The following is a 14,110-nucleotide window of genomic DNA, read 5'->3' as shown; positions in this document are numbered from 1 at the left end:
CCTCACTCGGGTGGTCTGTGCCCTCCCTTCCCTCTGCCAGATCAGCACTGGTCTGATGATATCCCGTCAGAAGCCGAAACGGAGCTTCACATGCAGCAACAGGCAGTGGTGGAAGCGGAGCTAGAGCTGAGGGCATCAGAAAGTGAGGAGGAGCAACCCGTCACCACACCAGGGCACCAGGAGAGAAGTAAGTCTGTTGACTCAGGAGAAACTGCTTCCAGAATTCCCACTGAGAGCCTGCAGGGACGAGAGCAGCCCCCAGGACACAGGTCCCCTGAGGGAGCTGGCTCACCTCCAATGGCACACAGCTCTGCTTGCTGTCCTCCTTCCCCGTGCATGGACCCTGCACGCGGCTTCGGCCAACAGCCCTTTCTGTGTGTGCTCTGGAGCCATGAAAGGGTCAGAGGTACATCTCCAAGCTGGACACAGATCACACACATGCGAAAAAAGTCTGCACTTCCAACATGAGCAGAGGTGGCATTCAGGGACACTCTGGGAAAGCACTTTCTGCTGGCCAACAGCAACCCCCCCCCGCAGAGATGGCTGGGAGAGGAACCCTCAGCGGGAAGGGGGGGGGTGCTTCCTCTTATAAAGCCTGTGTCTGTTCTGTTCAGGTCCCGCCCAAGTCCCCAGCCCTGCCCCGTCTCCTGAGGAGCAAGCCGGTCTGCTCTCCCCAGGCCACAGCCCTGTGGCAGAGGTAAGGGCTCAGGGATCACTGTGGGGACAGAACTGATGGGACCCTGAGTGGACATATGAATTCCTTCATCTTAGGGCCCTTGCTGTGAACCCATTTTTTTGCTGCTTGTGCGAAGTGGGGCTGCTGAAAACAGGAGTGGCCTTGGGGATCCAACTCAGTCCTCACCATGAGGACAAGGCAGTCCAGGCAGCATCGCCCTAACCCTGAGCTGTACCTCTACCCAGACCTGAGTCATCCCCCCACTGTGTCACTGCTGTCATGCCACACCATTTTAAAGTAAATTTATTTTTAAGTTAAAGCAATAATTTTTGTGGAATCATTTGTTTGATATGACAGATGAGTTTGTTTCTTAGTGTTATGTTAAAATGAACGTATGACTGAGTTTTAAAATTAAAAATATTCCCCCAGATTACCAGTGGTATGTGAGCCACACATTGAAGAATGCTATGTAAACAGATCGCAACAGTGTGTCCTATGGAATATGTTTTGGGAAATGCTATGTGGAGGACAGATCAGGGAAGGAGGCCAAACTCAAGACCTGGGTTGGCTTGGTTTGGTCTTTGAGATTCTAAGAAGCAAGATGAATTTGGTGATTTCATTCGTGAAATTGGGCGAGCTTTGCTGAGACTAATGGGTGGGGTGATATAAGGATTTGTGCAGGAATATCTGGATCTTTGAGCTTCCTGGGAAGGGCAATTTGTAGTATAGACTGTAAAAAAAAAAAATAGCTGTTTTAAATCTTACAGTATGGGCCCCTGTCTTCATACATCAGAGGTCTTGAGCTCTTGGGGTCCATAGTCAGGAGAGCTGGGTCCATTAGTGTGCTTTGGGCAGGTGTCCATTTCAGTGCACAAAGAATGTAGGGTGTGTTCAAGATGAACCAAACGCTGAAAGCTGAGTCTGTTCAGTAAAGTAGAGTGGCTTTAAAAATTGAACAAATAGAGCAAAAAGTGAGGAAGGTTCTCCTGGAGCCATTTGAATGACAGCCTAAAGGACAGAGAGAGGAATTTATTTCATAAACACAGGCCCTTTGAGAGAGAGCTCCCCAATAGGTTTCTTCTGACCATTGAACCCTTCCTTCTAAGCAGCTTCTATCTTCCTTTTCTGTAGGGAGCCCAAATCCCACCTGTCTCTGTTCCTACCAAAGTGAAATTGCCCGAGGAGAGCCTTTTCCCTGAACCTTTGCTCCCCAAAGTGAAGCCCAAAGCAGAAGTGCCCACTGACCAGAGAGCTGTGCGCTCTCCTATCCGATCGCAGCCAGTGGCTCTGCCGGAAGCCAGGACACCTACCTCCCCAGTTAGTTCACAGCACCTGTCACCGTTGGCCACCTCCACCCCCACCACCACCCAGCTCCCCATTTGCTCCCAGCCTCAGCCTTCCTCTGAGGCCACTATCCCATCCCCCACCAAGTCCCCCATATGCTTCCAGCCTGTTCCAGCCAAAACATCCATCCCCGTGGTTCCCCTCCCCTTGAAGAACCAAAGGGACACCAAGGATAGACTGGGCAGCCCTCTCGCTGTGGATGAGGCCCTGAAACGGAACGATCTGGTGGCAGAGTTCTGGATGAAGAGCGCCGAGATCCGCCGCAGCCTCGGGCTCACACCTGTGGATCGGAGCAAGGTGTCCGAGTCCAGCTTCCCCTCACCTGCCTTTAAACCAGTGTCCCTAAAATCCTTTTCAGTTGAGAAGTCTCCTCAGGGTGAGGGGCTCCAGCTTCTAAAACCTCCACCTGTTCCTAAGAGACTAGGCCTGCCGAAGTCGGATGGTGACCAGCCCTCCCTGCCGACCCCCAAGTCCCCATCTGACAGAGAGCTGAAAAGCTCCCATGAGGAGAGAAGAGATCTGTCGAGCAGCTCTGGGCTGGGCCTTCATGGGAGCTCCTCCAACATGAAAACCTTGGGCAGCCAGAGCTTCAACACCTCAGACTCCACCATGCTCACTCCACCTTCAAGCCCACCTCCACCCCCACCCCAGGATGAGGAGCCCGCAACTCTTCGAAGGAAGCCATATCAGATTTATGAGCATAAGGAGACCAAGCCCAAGGCCTCGGTGATCCCACCCCCACCACCTGCCTCCTTTATGCGGGCCCCCCGAGAGCCTGCCCAGCCCCCTCGAGAGGACTTGCGGAAGTCGTTTGTGGAGAGTGTGGATGAGATCCCCTTTGCCGATGACGTGGAGGATACCTATGATGACAAGACAGAGGATGCGAGTCTACAGGAGAAGTTCTTCACACCCCCCTCCCACTGGCCCCACACAGAGAGGTCCCTCCACCCACCCCTAGCCAAGGAGAATGGTAGGTTGCCTACTCTGGAGAGTGGGGTCCAACCACAGAAGAGGGGCCTGCCCGTGGTCTCTCCAGAAGCCAAGGAGCTGGCTGAGGAGCGCATGCGAGCCAGGGAGAAGTCTGTGAAGAGCCAGGCATTGAGAGACGCTATGGCCAAGCAGCTGAGTAGGATGAAGGAGATGGAGATGGCAGCTGGGACCTCCAGGCCCCCAGGAGGCACCTCCCGCAAAGCCTCCTCAGTTGCCTCCAAGGGCAAAGACCTCGGCCCCGAGTCCCCTAAACGCCCCGTTCTCAAAGGCCCCAGGGAGCCTACCCTGAAGCACGAAGCCACTAGTGAGGAGGTCCTCTCCCCTCCGTCGGACTCAGGGGGCCCCGATGGTTCGGTCACCTCATCTGAGGGCTCCAGTGGGAAGAGCAAGAAGAGATCGTCACTCTTCTCCCCCCGCAGAAACAAGAAAGAGAAGAAGTCCAAAGGCGAGGGCCGGCCTCCAGAGAAGCCCAGCCCAAACCTCCTGGAGGAAGCCGCTGCCAAGCCCAAGTCCTTGTGGAAGTCCGTCTTTTCTGGGTACAAGAAGGACAAGAAGAAGAAGGGCGATGACAAGTCCTGTTCCAGCACCCCTTCCAGTGGTGCCACTGTGGACTCGGGCAAGCACAGGATGTCTCCCATTGTGAGAGCAGGTATGTCAGCACCAGGGGATTCCTCCTGCGGCAGGGCATAAGGGGTGTGTCGTCCAGCCATTGGTTCTCCTCAAAAGATCCATTTCTCCTGCTGCTTCCCCGAGGGTTCTTAGGAGCTATGCTAATGGGGTAAGGAAGAAGGAAGCAGAACCACGGGCTCACAGAGCATATTCCAGGTGATAGACTAATTCTAAAACCCAGCTTACTCGTAAGACTTGGGAGATGTGTGCACTTCCTCAAGTCACACAGCCCCAGGACAGGGCCTGATTCTGAGCAAGGCGGAGATCAGCACCCCAGGGAAGGCGCCAGGCGGGCTGTCGTCGGATGCCGTCTATTTAGTGTTCACACTGCCCCGGCCGGCACAGGTGTCAGCCTCCAAGCTCCTGGCTCCCCCACATGGGTTAGAGCCCCTCAAACTGCCAAGAAGTCCAGCCTCTCCCCGACTCCCCTGGCGGCGTGTGTGCATGTAGGAACCAGGAAAGCACCGTGGTGTCCTCGGTTTGCCTCTTTCCATCCCCTTAGAGCTGCAGCTGCGGCGCCAGTTGAGCTTCTCGGAGGACTCAGACCTCTCCAGTGACGACATCCTTGAGAGGTCTTCCCAGAAGTCCAGGCGAGAGGTACGTAGGGGTCAAGCCCAGCCCAAAACCTCTGTGTAGTATTGGTCTTTGCTGAGGTGGAAGAAGGAAAGCAAATCTCCAGCCCGGGGTGGAAAGTGGGGCCCTCCTCTGATCTCCCGGCAGCCCACAGCTGAATCCTGAGCCCAGCCCAGGCCCAAGTAAGAGAGGCATAAAGGGAGTTCTTTTCTTGGGCTTTTTTTCTAGGGAACAGCTGGGGCTTGTTTCAGTGGCAAGTGTTCCTGTGTTTCGTCCTCAAAAGATTCACTCGATTTTTCCAAGCCGCTGGCTTTGTCCATTCATTCTTTTGTCCTCAGAATTCCCATGTGGAATAGCATCCGCCAGTGTCCAGAGTGACAGGAGAAGGGTTGTCTGTGCCCCAGAGTCTGGTGGAGGTTGGGACGGGGACTATGGGTTTAGGCAGTAGGTGGAGGCTGAGTCACTAAGGAATGTGCCCTGTCATCCTGCGTGCTTTGTACGTTTATGGATTAAAGAGTAATTTTTGCTATTAAAGAACCAGTCCAGAAAACTGACCTGGATTCTGTGCTGAGTAGGGCACTATGGATCTGACTTGGTCCCTCTTACTGCCCCGGGCTTAGGAGCTGGGGTGGCCACTCACCTCTCCTGAAAGCTAACCCGCAATGTGGAGGGCTCTTGGATATTTATTCAGTCTTCTGATTTCCAAGGGCTCTTGTAGCTCTGTGTAGATACAGTGAAGTTGGAGGAGGGAGAGGGATTAGAGAAAGTAACAGGGCATCGGCATCACGGAGACAGTGATGGGGTGAGGACGACAATCCAGAAAGGCCTGGGCAGCACATAGGGACAGTTGAAGCTGCACCATCTCTGTTGTCTGGCCTGGGACACACACTCAGCCTCCTGTCCCAGGCAACAGCCCAGCTATCTTCAGCTCCCTTTTCTGAATGACAGATGTCCCCAGAAGGTCATATACCTTTACAAGGCTCTCCAAGGCTCGCATTTGAGTCTGCCTCTGTAGGCTTCCAGGGAGTTGCCACAGCAGACCTGAGCCTCACCTGTGTCTGGTCAGTAAAGATGGCTTCTGTAGCTGTGGCCAGTCCCCTCCTCGCAGCCCAGTCCAGCTTTTAACAACTTGGCACACTGGAGGAAACCCATCTTTTAGTTCTCCTCTCATTCTTGGTCTGTTGGCCTCCCATGGCCATACCAGCTATTTACCTGTCCACTCTCCTAGAAAGACACCTGACCAGTCAGGCCTCTGATCCCTCCCTGCCATGTGCAGAGCCAACTCCCACCTGTCCTGGCCAGGCCAGCACTGAGTTAGGGTTGGGACCCTGTGTGCTGGCTCTCCCCCAGGAGCCTGGCTTCATGGGTCTCCTATCAAGTGCTCCCCATTGTGCTTTGCCAGGCAGCACAATGGTATGACATTGGGACTAAGAACTGCTTCTGGATATGTACCTGGGTCCCTCAACATGTGCTGAGAGTGGGGACTGGCACAGCCTTAGGGGGTTCACGGAGAGGGGGGTGGTCTGTGAAGGAGAATGTGGTCCAGGGTTCCACTTTGCTTCCATGTAGATATGCAGATGTTCAGCCGGTTCATCTCCTGTTGGTCAGAAACTCCCATCTGTGGTTGCTTTTGTGGTCAGTCTCTCCACTGTTTCCCAATTAATGAAACATCCTGGCAGAACGTGGAATGGCAGGCTGCCCAAGCTGGCCATGCCAAGGCTTTCTTCTCAGCAATATGTGTCACTGAGGGCAGCCTCCCCTGGGGCCCTGCTGACCTGAGGCACATAGGGAGCTCTTCCCCTTCTACGTGACCAACAAGTCATGGCCCCCACTCCTAGAATCCCAGAATCAGAGGCGTGGGGGGCTTCACATTCCGTGTGTGTCCCTACAGAGGCAGAGCCATTTGCTGGAGGCTGAGCAGGGAATACGAAAGACAAAGCTGAGCCTAGGACATGTTGACCTGAATCTTACCATGGTGTGGGTTTTTTTCAGAAAAAAAAAAAGATTATATATAAGGATTATATATCAAATATGTAGCAAAATTCTAACATTTAGCAAATCTAGGCAAAGGTGTTCATTGTTCTCTTCCAACTTTTCCTAGGTTTGAAAATTTTCAGAGCAGGAAGGTGGGACACAAAGGGACAGTGGGGTCAGGAGGGAGCATCTCTAGTGGCTGGAAGAAACGGTTCCTCTTGCATCACAGACCCGTCTCTGAGTCAGGCATCTGTGAAACAAGTGCCTGAGTTTTGTTTCATTTAAAAACAAAAAACAAAAAACCACCATACAGCACATCATTAGTTTTTGATGTAGTAGTCAGTGATTCATTATTTGCGTATAACACCCAGTGCTCATTACAACGTGTATGGTGACTAACATAACACAATAAAAATAAACAAATACACAAAAATAAAATAAAGAACAAACAACAAAAAAACACTTAAAATTGAAAATAACTTATTTTTATTTAAAATGTTTACTTAGAAAAATTAAGATAATACAGACTAAATCTATAATATCACCTGTAACCCTACCAACAAAAGATAATTCACATTCGCCTCTTTTCTTTGCCTGAGCCTGACTTTATTTTTTTTTTTTTTTAAAGATTTTATTTATTTATTTGAGAGAGAGAGAATGAGAGACAGAGAGCATGAGAGGGAGGAAGGCCAGAGGGAGAAGCAGACTCCCTGCTGAGCAGGGAGCCCGATGCGGGACTCGATCCAGGGACTCCAGGATCATGACCTGAGCCGAAGGCAGTCACTTAACCAACTGAGCCACCCAGGCGCCCTGAGCCTGACTTTAAATATAAGTGATGCACTGCGTCCTAACCTCTGTGGCCCAGCCATGGGCGTGTGCAGAGGCTGTGGGACAGACCCTGGTCCCCATGTCACAGCAGAAGCAGCGGCTCTGGCTGGCCTCGTTCTCTAAACACACCACACACGCTTCATGATTTCTCCCCTCGAGTCGCTGCCTCTGCCAAGGTGGTACCTGACCCCCCCCCCCTGCCCCCGCCAGAAGTCAGTCAGTGACTGCCCCCACTCCCTTTACTTTTTACAGCAGCCGCAGGTGCAGACGTTAAGTGCTACTCCTTAGGTGTGGTTACGTAGTTCCTATGGAGTGGTTCACATGCTGCTTGGGGAAACCGTCTATCTTCTGTTTTTTAGCTGATTTGTTCTAATACTGAGATTCATCCTCTCTGGTTTGTGGGAGAGATGAGTCAGTCTGAGGGAAGACATATGTGCCTGAAGTATTTTTGGTGAATATCAGTTACTTATGCTATTTTAGGCACCCTTTCACTGTGCATAATCAAGAAATGGCCCCCGCCCCCATCCAGGATTTCTGGGTGGCCCACTAGGAACCCACCTGGCCCACACTGCCAGGAGAGAGCCTTTTGGAAGAGAACATTAGGTCTAATACTCAGTTTGCTCTGTGTCTGTGTCTCTGTGTCCCTGGCAACAGGAATTTCCCACCACCAGTGCCTGCCCCCCACTGAGCTGAAAGAAGTAGTCTGAATTTTCACAAACAAATGGGTTACTGAAGGAGAAATGGCATCTATAACCGTGTATTTAGACAGCTTTAGTTTATTATACACAAGGGAGAGTGAAAAGAGAAGAAAGAAGATCTGGGGCATAGTGAGGAAGAAGCTGTCTTCTAGGTAAAAAAGTGAACCCAGTCCTTATTCAAAACAGGGTTCACTGAGACTCTGCTGCTAGGATCTGTATCCCCAGGTTCCTCACTTACTCAGTCCTGTGTGACATTATGAAAAATAATCATGTGTTTTAGTCTTTAGTCTTATGTGTTTGTTTTAAACTTCTAACTGATTTTGCTCCATTTCTGTGTTCTGTTTTTAATTTTTTAATTGTTATTATTACTATTTTGTTTTCTGTTGCCATCCCCTTAAAAGTTGATTTATGTACCACACGCCTTGGCGTTCAGGAGATCATATGCATCAAAGGTAGTGTCTCATTCCCATGGCTGGTCATTGTTGCATGCATGTCTGTGATTAACCACCCGGGGCAGCCTCTAGCCCTGGCCCTCCAGCCACATCCTCACTAACTGTTCACACATGCATGGAGCAGTAGTGAACACGGGCCCCAGAACTCTCTCTAGCTGTGTCATGGCGGAGGAAGGGGAGATGCCCTGCTCTTAACTGGCTGGAGTGCATGTGGCAGTGGTAATTTCACTCCAGGGCTGCCCCTATGGGACTGGGCACCACAGGAATGGGGAATTCACGAGCCCTCAGCTCCACGACCTGCAAGATGAAATGCTTAGGGTGCTAGAACACCACGATGTTCCATAAGGACTTACCTGCTCAGTTGGCCCTCCACTGTCCTTGAGCTCTTAAAATAAAGATTATTAGACTATACTCCTGAGTTGAATTTGGAAGTCTCTTTTAAAGTCTGTCAAAGTCTCTCTTTGTTTTCCTTGGAGGAAATAAAGAAGATGTTAAGAATAGCGGCAAACCCCTCAGCATTTGCCTCTTGGTGGTTGCTCACTGTTTACACAAGGCGTCTGACACTGCCTTGCACCCTCGATGCCCACATTTGCAGGTGGAGTTGCTCAGGCACTTGTGTCCATGGATTTGCCCTGCATCTGGCCTCTTGCCTCCTTAGGGCTTGGTAGCAGTGGCTGAAACCGCCCTGCCGGACTGCCTCCCCGTCCCTCTCAGTGGCCGACTGCTGCCTCTGTGCAGACCCTGGGGGCAGTCCGGGCTCGCCTCTGTATCTCCCTTCTTCAGACTGCATTAGTTAGTTTGGGGTTCACTCACACTTAAAAATAGAAGCATCCCCATTTTCTCTACTTTAGATGTTACTTCTTTTTTTTTTTTTTTTTTTTTTTTAAAGATTTTATTTATTTATTTGACAGAGAGAGACACGGCGAGAGAGGGAACACAAGCAGGGGGAGTGGGAGAGGGAGAAGCAGGCTCCCCGCAGAGCAGGGAGCCCGATGCGGGACTTGATCCCAGGACCCTGGGATCATGACCTGAGCTGAAGGCAGTCGCTTAACCAACTGAGCCACCCAGGCGCCCCTAGATGTTACTTCTTAAGAGAACCTTATAAATATTCATCTGAAGGAAGTGGCGTTTGATACTAAACAAGAAAATAAAAGGATCTCGATTTTTCTTTTTCCTTCCCCTGTACAGGCATACATTTCTGCAGTGCCCTCCTAGAAGCAGGAGGCTTGGGGGAACTAATTATCATGTTTTTACCTCCAGAAAGTCTTAAAAAGAGCAGACATCCTTCCATGGGAAACAGGTGATCTCTGTGATAAAGGAGCATATCACCCTTGGTCCTTTTAACTTTCTAACGGTCAGTCCCCACTCAGCCTCCTGTCCCTGTCACAGTGGGGAAGTATCTCATTTGTAGAGCTTCAGCTGTACCCTGTAGCAGTTAGGGCTCCAGCAAGGACAAGTGTCAGTGAAGCCTCTGGCCGAGCCGCAGCTTGGGCGTCTACCCTGCAGGCACTCTGCAGAAGGGCAGCTCCGACCTAGGGGAAGTGCTCTCTGTGCCCAGGCCTGCGGCATCTGACTGAGGGAATTTCTCTCATTCTCTGCAGCCAAGAACTTACACAGAGGAGGAACTGAACGCCAAGCTGACCCGGCGTGTGCAGAAGGCAGCTCGGAGACAGGCCAAGCAAGAGGAACTGAAGCGGCTACACCGAGCCCAGGTAAAATCCCTGAAGGGGCCACAGCTCCTAAGTAGGAAAGAGCCCCCTCCTCTCCAACATGCTTGTCCTTGTCCACGACGCGGGAGGGTAGAGAGGACAGAGCAGAGGTAGACGGGGTGTCCCTGATACCTGAGAGGATGGCCCCAACATGTCAGGCCACAAGCCTCTGGCTTGATGCAACTGCAGAAGCCTTGTTTTTATGGAGTTCCTGGTAGAAAGGAAGAGCTGGGCTTTGAGTTCCCTAAATTCTTTGCTGTGGAATAATCATTGTAAAGTCAACTAGTTCAGTTGTGAGGACTGTCATCGAGAGGCCATCTGTGACCCGTCAGCCTCTGGTGGGCCTGGGATTTCCAGGTCAGAGCTGTCCTCCAGGCATCAGCCTCTATCTTCAGGCCTCACAGATCCTAGACCATTCCAGATTTTCTTTCTGGAACAAAAAATCATTTCTTTATATAAAGTATTAAAAGATATCTAAATACAATATGTTTTTATAATGAAATTGTGCATGTAGAGTTGTATTCATATTAGTACACTAATCAAAAGATATAAACAATGAGAAGCATTAACAGCAAACCCAAATACCAAGTTATGCCGCTGAATTTCAATTTTAGCAAGCATCAAAAACCACCAATCTTTTAGTCCTTTTCTTGAACATTATTCTGTATCCACATTCTCTGCAATGATTGGATCCTTGGATTTTATTTCGTTTTCTGTGTGCCATTTTCCAGATATATGTCATGGGCTGCTGCTTTGGGGGTTGAATGTCCTTCTGGTATCCATGATTAGTCCCCACGTAGCACAGAGAAACTTCTCACTATACGCTTCCAAAAAGATTCTAGTGCATTGCTCCATTCTAGAATTTTTTTTTTTTTTTTTTTTTTAAATCTTCTAGAGGCAGGATTTCGGCAGTACCCTCCAAGAACCCCTGCTAGGGTTTTAGCAACCTCACTGTTGGCAGGGTCTTACTTAGGATGCAGTACCTCAGGCCTTGCTGCAGGAGCTGACGTCACTTCCTGTGTCTGAGCTGCCCTGCCGAGGGCTGGACAAGTAAGCTGTGCTGCTTACTAACGACAGGCCCTGGGGGATTCGATGCGGGTGGTCTTTACACCCCACTCCGGGCTTAATGCCCGTGGACAAAAGCCTTTCCAGCTTTCAGACCTAATTTGTTTTTCTCCCTGTTTGTGTTTGTACAGTTTAGTTGTCCTCCTGAAAGCTAGGAGACGAGAGAGAAAGTCGGGTGCTCACGCTGTTCTGTTTTCCTGTAGATTATCCAGCGGCAGCTGGAGCAGGTGGAGGAGAAGCAGAGGCAACTGGAGGAACGAGGGGTTGCCGTGGAGAAGGCGCTCCGTGGTGAAGCAGGTATTGTCTGGGTCTCCTTTGTGAGGAGGTTTGTTCCTAAAGGAAAGCCCCTGCCCCCACCACCCATGATAGGCTAGTTTTGTGTCACCTCAGGTGGAATTCAGCTGCTTTTCCAGCAGGGTTCTCTGGGGCCCTTCATCACCGAGTTTGGGGCTTCCTATTAAGCAAAGGAAAAGGAAAGCATCTCTGTTTGGGACTGCCCCAAGACCTGGGCTTGTTCTTCCACCCTCTCGGAGGATTTGCCATTTATCTGTAGAACGAACTCTCAGTCCACTTCATGTATTGATGGCAAGCACTGGGCCTCCTCCTCTCTTCTTCCTCCTTTCCCCCTCCCCTGCTTCGTTTCCTCTAGAAGAAAATAGCTGGGAATGAGGGACACTATACCACAAGGAGCCATCACAGAACTGCACGAGCGGGGCCCCCAGCCTGCTCCCCACCTGCCACCTCCAGTGTTTAGCTTTGTGGGCTCCCTCTCCTGCTCTGACCACACAGAGAATGGGAGGACACATGCCCCACAGAGCCCTCACCATTCCTCCAGTGTGAACCTGGGCTCTGTGTCTCCCAGAGACTGGTCACTCGGGGCAGGGTGGACAGGCTCGGGGGATGGTGGTGAGCCAGCACAAGGTAGACACGGGAATGGCTGTGAGGGCCGTACGCTCAGTGGCTGCCATGTCCAGGGAAGAGCTGTGGAACATAGTGCAGTCACCCCCACTGTTCATCCAAGGAGCCTGCGAGGTGGGTTCAGCCCAGTGGGGCACACAGGAAGCAAGGAAGTACCTGAGCCATCCCTGGTCCCAAGGGCCAGGAAGAAGCCCTGTTGGTTAAGGACCTTCAAATCACTGGGCCAGCCCCAACTAGAGGCCCAACTCAGGCATGGAGTGACTGATCTCTGCTTTCTCAAGAGTCCATGAGTCTCAGTCCAGCCTCTGGATGGGGAAACCTCCATGTCTTTGTAGAGAGCACAGGCCTCCAGGGTCAGCGTTCAAGTTGTGAGGCTGGGGATGAAGAAAGGAGGTGACTTAACTTTGCAGTAACCCCTTATTCCTTATTCTAGCATGGCAGAGGGACAGGGTGGCTACATCTCCTGGCAGGCAGGCTCTCTGTAAACTGAAGAAGAACCAGTAAGAGGCAGCCAGGAATGGGGCCAATTGCTGCCATCGGATCTTACTGAGCTGACCTCACAGAATGTGCCTGATGTCAAGATGAATTCGTAGGGTTCTGCAGGCTCTAAGTTCATTTGGGGGGAGTCAGGGCTCAGGCATAGAAGAAGATCTTTCCGGGCCCTTCAAGGCCTAGATATTGCAGCTGAACAGTCGACTCAGTGATGACCTTCAGGTGAAGAGATGGGATGAGAAGGATGAGGATGTGATGTTCTTGGTTTTGTGCCTTACCTGATGCTGGAGTTACTGCTTGAAGCCTGGGCCACCAAAGGAGATGCAAAAAGTCGAACCACTGAGCAGCCTGTAAGCCAGAAGCCTGGGACGTGTGACTGCGAGTCAAGCACTGGCCCATGTCAATGAGTGGAGATTCGGATTCACCTCGGAGGATCTCCAGGCTTCCAAAAGAAGCTGTGATGTCCCCCACCATCCTTGTTTTGGCTTCCCGCCCTGCATGTGCTTCCTTGGCCTCCTGAGTTAAGCCTGACCATCCAGAAGGAGTTAGCCTAAGCCAAGCAGGGATGCCCTGCCCAGCTGTAACAGGACTCACAGGGCCCTTCCCTTGTTGCTTTCTCTTCTTGCTGATGTCAGGAGGGAGCCTTCTTATCCTTCCCCACAGATTACTTCTGCCAAGATGGAAAATGAGGGATAGATCTTCCAACACATAGTCAGAATAACTCAATAGGCTTGTGTACCTCCATTTCATTGTTAGCCTGAGTCCTCAAGGAAGATAGTCTGCGTCTCCTCCTTACAGGGTTCCGAGGTTCAGGTGGGCCGCCCCAGGGTTATGGTTTCCGCATAGTACTTGTGTACCTGTTGGATGCCATGCAGTTCGAGACTGTGGCGTTGCTTCAGTATTTCTAGAACAGGCCATGTTATTCAAGCTGCTGACTGCCAGGGGTCATAGAAACTCTGCCCTTGAAGATTGGTGTGCGAGATTGCCAAAATTCCCCTTTCTAGTTGCTTAGGTAATTACCTTTCCATAAAAGTATACAACCAGGATTTCATCTAAGTCAGTGGTTTTCAAACTTGTTTCTTAGCAGCAGAACCCTTCATACAAGCCAAATTGTAAGTTTAAATTCAAATCAAAAAGAACCACTCTAGAATGTTGATAACCACCAATTTGGAAATACAGGTTACAGTAGAGAACTGCAAGTGATAATAGGCCTCAGCCTCTAGTCCATCCCTGGGTCCCAGTGTAGAGAACATCCTGACACAGAGAGGGAGTTGCCAGAAATGGCAACCGTGTTTTAATAGTTCTCTCAGAAATCTCAGGATCCATGCAGTTTAAATTACCTCCGTCCCAGAAGAAGCCAAAGGTGGGAGCAGTAGGAATTGTTTACACAGTAGCATCACTACTAAATCTAGCAGCAGTGCAAGTTCCTTATAAAGAGTAGATCTCGGGGCGCCTGGGTGGCTCAGTTGGTTGAGCAACTGCCTTCGGCTCAGGTCATGATCCTGGAGTCCCTGGATCGAGTCCCTCATCGGGCTCCCTGCTTGGTGGGGAGTCTGCTTCGTCCTCTGACCCTCCCCCCCTCATGTGCTCTCTCTCTCTCTCATTCTCTCTCTCTCAAATAAATAAATAAAATCTTTAAAAAAAAAAAAAAAAAAAGAGTAGATCTCAGAGAAAGACTCCCAAGCATGCAGTAAATACAAAAGCCAGCTCTGCTGTGGCATC

At 50.8% G+C, this 14,110-nt stretch overlaps 1 protein-coding gene across 1 annotated transcript in view; it reads left to right on the top strand.

The window, feature by feature from the left end:
• MICAL3 (microtubule associated monooxygenase, calponin and LIM domain containing 3) overlaps window positions 1–14,110 on the top strand; it is a 278,800-nt gene that overhangs the window by 243,987 nt on the left and 20,703 nt on the right. The window contains exons 32-38 of the mRNA XM_035028591.1: window positions 41–187; window positions 615–697; window positions 1,808–3,659; window positions 4,182–4,276; window positions 8,154–8,204; window positions 9,806–9,916; window positions 11,182–11,275. Coding sequence (XP_034884482.1) covers window positions 41–187; window positions 615–697; window positions 1,808–3,659; window positions 4,182–4,276; window positions 8,154–8,204; window positions 9,806–9,916; window positions 11,182–11,275 — 2,433 coding nt within the window. The remainder of the gene's footprint in view (window positions 1–40; window positions 188–614; window positions 698–1,807; window positions 3,660–4,181; window positions 4,277–8,153; window positions 8,205–9,805; window positions 9,917–11,181; window positions 11,276–14,110) is intronic.

This window comes from Mirounga leonina, unplaced genomic scaffold (genome assembly GCF_011800145.1).
Source record: "Mirounga leonina isolate KUSES-001 unplaced genomic scaffold, KU_Mleo_1.0 Mir_201, whole genome shotgun sequence".
Lineage (NCBI taxonomy): Eukaryota > Metazoa > Chordata > Mammalia > Carnivora > Phocidae > Mirounga > Mirounga leonina.
The sequence above is the reverse complement of the archived record's forward strand: the minus strand, read 5'-3'. Positions and strand labels throughout refer to the sequence as shown.